Raw genomic sequence first — 8,255 nt, forward strand, 5'->3', positions numbered from 1 at the left:
CAGGCATCTGGAGAAAAGGATAAAAACAATGAACAACAGAGTCTTCTTTCTTTTCCTCCCAACTGTGGGATGAAATGAGAGATGATAAACAATAGTACAACATTAACCAGCACCAGTGACTTTCTAAATAGAAGAAAATGGCCAGCTCTGTGTATATCTGCAACATTTGTGCGCTATATCTTAAACAAGTACAGAAGCCCATCTTTTCCTTTTGTAACTCACGGGCTTGGATATCAGGGTGCTTGTGGAACTGAAGGTTTCAGTCAAATGATCACACCAACCTTGTCTGCCTAGCACTAGAAAAGCTTCTTGCTTTTGTTTTTACATGAGGGGCCATTCTGGCATTTAAATAAATCTCTCAAGCGTCAACAGCCTGTGCTGGTTCCACAAATAATACTCCCTTACCCTCCCAGACCCTTGGTTTCCGTATCTACCGTGTGGGAAAGAAGCCGTTACAAAATATACGGCTGTGAAAATGCAAAATAAATAAATAAATAAGGAAGTAAGAAGGAAAAATGTTAACCATTTAAATACACTCAAAGATGGATATACCTTAAGACTTCATGACCAATTCAGTGATAATCACACATTCTTTTCATCTGACTGCGACATAAAATACCAAAATATATAGCTAAATAAATATTTAGGTATTAGTCATTCATTGTGGTCCTACTTGAAATTCTTAGCTTTTTGCTATTTTTAAGTAGTCACTTTGTAAAAGGCATTGAGTTGTCTCCTAGTTACTATGGGAGGCGGCATTTCTGCGGTCAAGTAATGAAGGCCCAACTAATGCGTGGCCCAGCCAAGTTAGCGGCTGTGTCTGGCAACTGTTTTCTACACAAATATTGGTCTTGGTAGTAGGTCTGATACATTTGCCACTTGTTAGTAGTCTTGCAGCTAGAGGACAAAAGACCTCAACACGAGCAAATGAGTAGCCAAGAAGTATATTTCAGAACACACTGCAGTTCATATTACTAGGTACGTGAATATTCTCGTAACATTTTAAGTAAGTTAAATTGAATTTTTAAACTAATTTTAAACTTTTTCTTACTTAACTTACTGAGAATTTTTGTTGTTGTTCAATAAAACTGTCTGCAACAGGTAAATGCCAGGAATAGTTGAGTGATTCTCAAAGCTATACACAGATACCTGGATTTTCTTGGCTTCTCCTCTGCTGCGTCTAGGTCCCTTTGGAGTTCTTCACCTTGTTTTCCGCATCCTTCTCTTTTTCTCGTTCTTTCTCTTCCTCGCCTGCAGCATCTTGGGCCTCTTCATCCCACTTTTCGGGCTGAGATTTAGTGACTTCTTTAGGGAAGAATAATACACACATGGGGACCAGACATTCACAGAAAATACAGCCCAATTTATAATTAGCAGTGGCATTCAGCTACTCCACCCTCAGGAGAAGCAGGATAGAGTTAAGTAAGAAAGGAATAGCTGGGCACCTTCCTACTGGTTTTCACAACAGTTCCATGGCCCTCACGTTGCTGCTGCTTGATCATTTCCACAGAGACACTGTATTTCCCTTTTTTCCAGTAAATCTCCCACCCAAAGCTGCTGATTATTTCTAGTTCTTTGGAGAAGAAGAGATCTGAATCATCGGGTCTGATCTCATTCTACGGTGTTTTGGTCAGAACTTTGTTGGGAAAATATTTGTTGACCTCAAAAGACAAATTCTATGGTGAAGCTCATTGGTTCCTCACCCCCCTGAATGCTTCATTTTTACCAAGTGCTCCTGCATCACTTCATCATTTGGGGGATCAACTTTCTACGAATCTTTACACTTTGAAAAGCCATGAACTAAAAGGGATGCCTGCCATTTGCCTGTTCTTTTCCTTGGCGCATCCCTTCTGTTTCCTGCGGAGCTCCCTCCTGAACCCCTATCTACCCGGCCATTCATCTGCGGGCTCACAAATGGCACCGATGATCTCAGATCTCCTATCAAATATAGGTTGGTAGAGGGCGACAAGTTTTCTCAAAACCACAGATGTCGTTAGAGAATTGGGCTTCGACTCACTGGGACACATTCTGCCTTAAGTTTCAGGAGGGCCCCGACTCCTGCTTCACCACCCGAGGCCCCGACCCCCCTTCACCACCCGCTTCACCAGCTGTGCCCGCACCGCGGCCCTGCCTAGAACCCTGGGACACACGGGTCCCCGACTCCCCGCTGCTGCCGCTAGCCCGTTCCTTACCCTCTGGGGCCGTGGCCTCCTGTGCGGTCGGTTCCTCTGCGTCTGGTTCCTCTGTGGCCTCCTCTGAGAGCTTCTCCTCTGCGGCCTCCTCCGCGGGCTCCTCTGTGGCCTCCTCCGCGGGCTCCCTGGCCATCTCGGCCAGGTCAGCTGGCACTGCAGGCTCTGGGACCGATGCGGCCTCCTGGATCAGGCCCAGGCCCTCGCCCGCCCGGGCTGCGGCCCCTGCACCCAGCCTCCGGGGCAGCAGCAGCAGGGGGAGGTTGCCCCAGAGGTTGGGCGCAGCAGCGTGGGGCCCCACCATCAGGCGGCTGAGGCGACGGTTCTCTATGAAGATGTGGTCGTTGTGAGAGAGGCGGTGGAGAAGGGAGTGGACCATGCCCAGGAGCACGAAGTGAATGCCCGCCGCCGGGTAGCGACGGGCGACCACCGCCAAGTCGAAGTTGGCCGCCTCGTTCCCCTCTTCCTCCTCCTCTTCCTCCGTCGCGGGCCCGATGTCCGAGTCCTCCTCGGCGCTTCCGCCCCGGGGGACTGCGGCCAGGCCTGCCGCCTGCTCACCCTCCTCCTCCCCGAGGCCTTCCACGGGCCCTGCCACTCCGACCACCTCGGCCGCAGGCACCATGTCGCTGCTGTCGGGGCCGGAGTCGCCGCCCTCCTGGTTACCAGCTCCGGCCGCCTCGGCCTGTGCTCCCTCCTGGCTTACCGGGGCCTCCTGGTCCCCTTGGGTCGGGTGTCGGTCCCCTGTGGCAGACATGACACCAGCAGCGCCTCAACTGGGGTGGCCAGCGGGCTGAGGCGACCACGGTGAAGACGGTGACCACTGAGGTGGCTACGGCTGAGGGGAGGCGAGGAGCTGGCCGCTGAGGGAATAAGAGTCTCTCTCTTTATTGAGGGAATAAGAGTCTGTCTCAGACGACACCCTAAGATGGGAAGGGCAGGGAGCGAATCCTAGAAACCTCCCACCAAGGCTGGCCTGAGAGGACTTAGACAAGGTGGGAAAGATTCTGGTTGGCAGGCGAAAGGGGGCGGGATGGGAAGGGTCAACGAGGGGCTCTCAGTGAGCCCTAAGCTCATTTGCTGAAAACTTCAGATCGACATGTTCTATGTCCAGTGAGTGATCAAGGCCCTTAAGCTCTAGAACTGAGAATCCAGAATCCAGAGCTTTTTCTTTTCTTTTCATAGTCTTGCTCTGTTGCCCAGGCTGGAGTGCAGTGGCAAGATCTCGGTTCACTGCAATCCCCGCCTCCTGGGTTCCAGTGATTCTCCTGCCTCAGCCTCCTGAGTAGCTGGGACTACAGGTACATGCCACCACGCCTGGCTAGGTTTTGTATTTTTAGTAGAGACAGGGTTTCACCATGTTGGCCAGGATGGTCTCGATCTCCTGACCTTGTGATCCACCTGCCTCAGCCTCCCAAAGTGCTTGGATTACAGGCGTGAGCCACCGTGCCAGGCCGAGCTCTACCTTTTCTATGAGGCCTTAGTGTCCAAGGCTACCCCTTTAGGTCCACACAAGTCCTGCCCTTTTAATTTTATGATTATTAGCAACACTATAGTAGTCCCCTGTGGAGGCACCCTGGAGCATGGGAACTGCAAGGTGGTCACAGAGTTCACTTATTTCCACCTAGTAATGGCTCATGCCAGTAGAGATAGTGTCATAAAAATGTTATATAGTTCATAGCTAAGCAGTTGTGTAAACCTCCCAAGAAGAGACGTAAGAACTTCAGTGATTTAACGTAGTTAAAGCTACTTAGAAAAGAATGTGCAGAGTTGAAATGGATGCAGTCATCACTGAGTGTTGAGGTGGTAAATGACAGACACTGGAAGGTGTTTAATGAATCCTGCCAAATTCACTTCAAACCTCCAAATAATGGGGAAAAAAAGAGATACTTTTTTTTAAAAGGACCAGGTCATCTCATAAGAGCTAAGCATCAAAAACACCAAAAGTGCCTGGGGGTGGTGGCTCACGCCTGTAATCCAGCACTTTGGGAGGCCGCACTTTGGGAGGCCGAGGCAGGCAGATCACCTGAGGTCAGTAGTTCGAGACCAGCATGACCAATATGGTAAAACCCTGTCTCTACTAAAAATACAAAAAATTAGCTGGACATGGTGGTGCGCGCCTGTAGTCCCAGCTACTCGGAAGGGTGAGGCAGGAAATTTGCTGGAGCCTGGGAGGTGGAGGTTGCAGTGAGCCAAGATGGCCCCACTGCACTCCAGCCTGGGTGACAGAGCGAGACTCAGTCTCAAAATAATTAAAAAAAAGAAACTAAACAAAACACCAAAAGGACAGGCTTCCTAGTTTATTTCAAGCAACAGCCCAAGGCTTTTTGTTGATTTCAAAACCCGCTTAATCAAGATTCAAGTAGTAAGTAATTCTGAACATTTTGGAGAAATCAACTGTTATTTTGTGTTCATTCTATGAAATTTTTTGTCACACTGCAACTACTCTGAAAAAAAATTGCAGGTAGCATATTTCATGTATTAAATTGAGCAATATTAGTACCATTAAATCTCAGCAAGTTGAGCAGGTCGTTGTTGTTCCTTTCATCAACTCAGTCAAATTTCAGTGCTTCTATTTTTCTCTAGTTTCATCTAAAAAAGGGACATGATGCTGTCACAAGTCATTGGTTTAAATCTGGAAGACAATGTGGAAAATTTCTAATCCAAAGTACTCATTATTAAGACAGCAAAACCTAGGCAGAACCCCAGTCTGAGGTCTGGAGTTGCTTTAATATTTGCTTCCTGATGCGATGTTTGGAAAGTTATTTATTTCTATGCCTCAGTTTTATCATTTGTGAAGTTAAGATAATGATTCTCTAGCTACCTCCCAAGGTTGATCTGAGAATCAAGTAAGATAATGGGATGAAAACCCTTTTTGTGCTGTAAAATACTATACATGTATATGATTATATCAAAAATAATTTTTCCCTGTTCTTAAATTATTGGAGAGAAGCTGTCAGGTATATTTGGCCCTCTGTATCCATGGATTCTGCATGTGTGGATTCAACTAACTGGATCAAAAATATTCAGAATTTGCATATGCACTGAACATGTACAGACTTTCTTTGTGTCATTATTCCCTAAACAATATAGTATAACAACTATTTAGATAGCATTTACATTGTATTAGGTATTACAAATAATCTAGAGATAATTTAAAGTATACATGATAATGTGCATAGGTTATATGCAAATATTATGCCATTTTATATCTGGAACTTGGGCATCTGCAGATTTTGGTATCTGCAGGAGGTCTTGGAACAAATCCCCCATGGATAACTAGGAATGACTGTAGTCTCTCAGGCCTTCAGAGAACCCTCTAATTTGGATTTGGAGGTATCAGTTTTTTCCTAGCTACATGGAGTTATATACTCCCCTGGCTAATACCCTGACTTCAGTCAAGATTTGAGTGAGATAGGTAGATGGAATGAGATGGAATTATATTTACAATATTAATTATTTGTTGAAAATATTTTCCCAGTTTGATTTTGCCTTCTAAATTGGTTAATGTTTCCAAGTATTTAGTTTTTCATTTGTATGTTCCAAAAGTCTAACAATAATTTTTTAATGGTTTTGACTTCACTGTAAATTTGTAAATCTTCTTGTAAAGAGAATTTTTATTTTATATTTTCTTTTTGGGGATCTTCTTAATGTTTACCTTTAGCTCCTTAATCCATAGTGTGAGATTAAAGTCTCAGATGATTTTTATTTTGAACAGCTCACCTATACCACCACTTATTGAGTAACTCTTCCCCTCTGTACTGATGTGTGGCCATGTACGCTTTAGCACTTTCTGTGAAGGTAGAAAACATGCAAGAGAAAACTCATTTTCCCCAAATTTCAGAGCTTGGAATGGCCTTTAGCTATTGAGTCCAAGCTTATTCTTTTTTAAGTGGAAAAATTAAGGCCTGGAGTAGTTAACTGGCTTTCCAATGCCATACTACTCAATGGAGGAGCCAGGAGTAGAACCAACATCCTCTGACCTTTAATCCGAAATTGAGACAGGCATGCTTATTGTACATACAGCTTCAGGTGCAATTTGACAGCACAAGGTTAATTACCCAAATAAATAAATGGCTATGAGTTGAGGGTCTCTGAAATTCAGGCAAGCCTGTCCTCCTGACTCTGAATCAATCAGCAAATATTTACTAAACACCTACATTCAATGCCTTGTGTAAAACCTTGCTAGGGACAGAGAAGCAGGTGCCACCACCTCTGGCAAGAAGAATCTCACAGTCTAGTCGGGAGAAAGGATTGTGTATTGAGAATGGAGGTAAAAAAGCAGCACCTGACGGCCGGGCGTGGTGGCTCACGCTTGTAATCCCAGCACTTTGGGAGGCCGATGCGGGCAGATCACCTGAGGTCAAGAGTTCGAGACCAGCCTGATCAACATGGTGAAACCCAATCTCTACTAAAAATAAAATAAAAATTAGCTGGGCGTTTTGGCACGTGCCTGTAATCCCAGCTACTTGGGAGGCTGAGGCAAGAGAATCGCTTGAACCCAGGAGGCAGAGGCTGCAGTGAGCCGAGATCACGCCACTGCACTCCAGACTGGGTGACAAGAGCGAAACTCCATCTCAAAAAAAAAAAAAAAAATGCAGCACCTGACATTCAGAGCTGACCTGGCACTCACAGCTAAGCCATCTTATTCTCCTACTGGATATAAACAATTGCATAGAACACCAACATCAGACAGGATCACTCTATGTCCATGATAAAAAGAGACAAAGCAAGGCCACTTTATAATTTTATTCAAGCAGAGAAAAATGAAGTCACAAAATACTAAACAAAATACTAAACTTAGCTTCTCTTGATTAAAATGAGTACCACTTATTTACCAATTACAGCCTTATCCTGGTTCTAATAGCCCCTCTCTATAAATAAGATTTATCGAAATACCAATCAGAACTGCACGCACTTTCTGATAGCACCTAATCTAGAGCAAATCCCCACTTTGTTCAAAACTTCCACATATTCTAAGCTTTGGAGTTGGGGAAGGAAGTGATATTGCCTCTGGAAAGAAAATAGACATAGGGGGTTTGATGGAAGTCTTGTGGTGAGGAAGGTGCCCAATGGAGCACCCCTGTTTCCTGCTGCAATGCTGTCACCAAGACTGGTTCTACTCTTTCTTAGTGAAAACAAATACAGTCAGGTAGATGGTTTTTGTATACTTATAGTATTTCTACTTTTTTTCTTTTACCTCCTTTCTGTCAATGTCCATCCAGTTTTGCTTCACAACTTTCAACAGGACCATTACTATTCACTTTAGAGGAGCATATTACCAAAAAACCAAAACCGAAAACTACAGAAGTGTCTTCCTAGGTCATGAAGAGCTGGGCTGTCCGCTTGAAGCTGTAGGAAAAATACTCCAGACCCTAGTCATTCAATCATCCAGTGAGCATATATTGAGCACCTACTATAGGCCTGGAGTTATGTCAAGGGCTGGGGACGCATTGGTGCTTAAGATCCATGGCTTGATCTATCTAGTTCATGGTCTAGAGGGGAAGACAAACATTTGGATGATGATGACACAAGGTGTCAAGAACTATAACAGGGATGAACACAAGGTACTGTGGGATCTCAGGAGACAGAATGATTAGCTAAGGTTGAGGGGATGGCAGGGAAAGCGGGTTGGTGCCTGGGAAGGTGCTCAACAAGAGGCATTTCAGCTGAGTTCTGAAACTAGGAGTTCAACCGGCAATAAAGATTGGGGGGAAGTCATTGCAAGTAAAGGAAGCAGCATGGATAATGGCAGCGGTGTGTGCATATTGGTCCAAGGCAATGAAATGGCTAGAGCATTGGGCAGAGTGGCAGATGGGCCTTTAAAGCAGATGGGGCTGGGGATGGATACCCCATTCTCCATGATGTGCTTATTTCACATTGCATAACTGTACCAAAACATCTCATATATCCCATAAATATATACACCTACTATGTACCCACAAAAATTAAGAATAAAAGAAATAGAAAAATAAAGCAGATGGGGCGATGAATAATGAATGCTTCTCTAAAGAGTTTGCCCTTTGGCCTGAAAGGGCTGGGCTGTCCACTAGAAGCTGCAGGGCAAAT

The 8,255-nt window shown here is 45.0% G+C and overlaps 1 protein-coding gene across 1 annotated transcript; it reads right to left on the bottom strand.

The window, feature by feature from the left end:
• Positions 1-1,180: 1,180 nt before the first annotated feature.
• LOC112438439 (cancer/testis antigen 47A) lies at positions 1,181-3,384 on the bottom strand. The gene is made up of 2 exons (XM_034949771.3): positions 2,193-3,384; positions 1,181-1,305 (listed from the first exon to the last, which is right to left on the bottom strand). Exons 1-2 carry the CDS (start codon positions 2,941-2,943, stop codon positions 1,181-1,183), a joined length of 876 nt encoding a protein of 291 aa, XP_034805662.2. The 5' UTR covers positions 2,944-3,384.
• Between the last annotated feature and the right edge of the window lie 4,871 nt (positions 3,385-8,255).

This window comes from Pan paniscus, chromosome X (assembly GCF_029289425.2).
Source record: "Pan paniscus chromosome X, NHGRI_mPanPan1-v2.0_pri, whole genome shotgun sequence".
Classification (NCBI taxonomy): domain Eukaryota; kingdom Metazoa; phylum Chordata; class Mammalia; order Primates; family Hominidae; genus Pan; species Pan paniscus.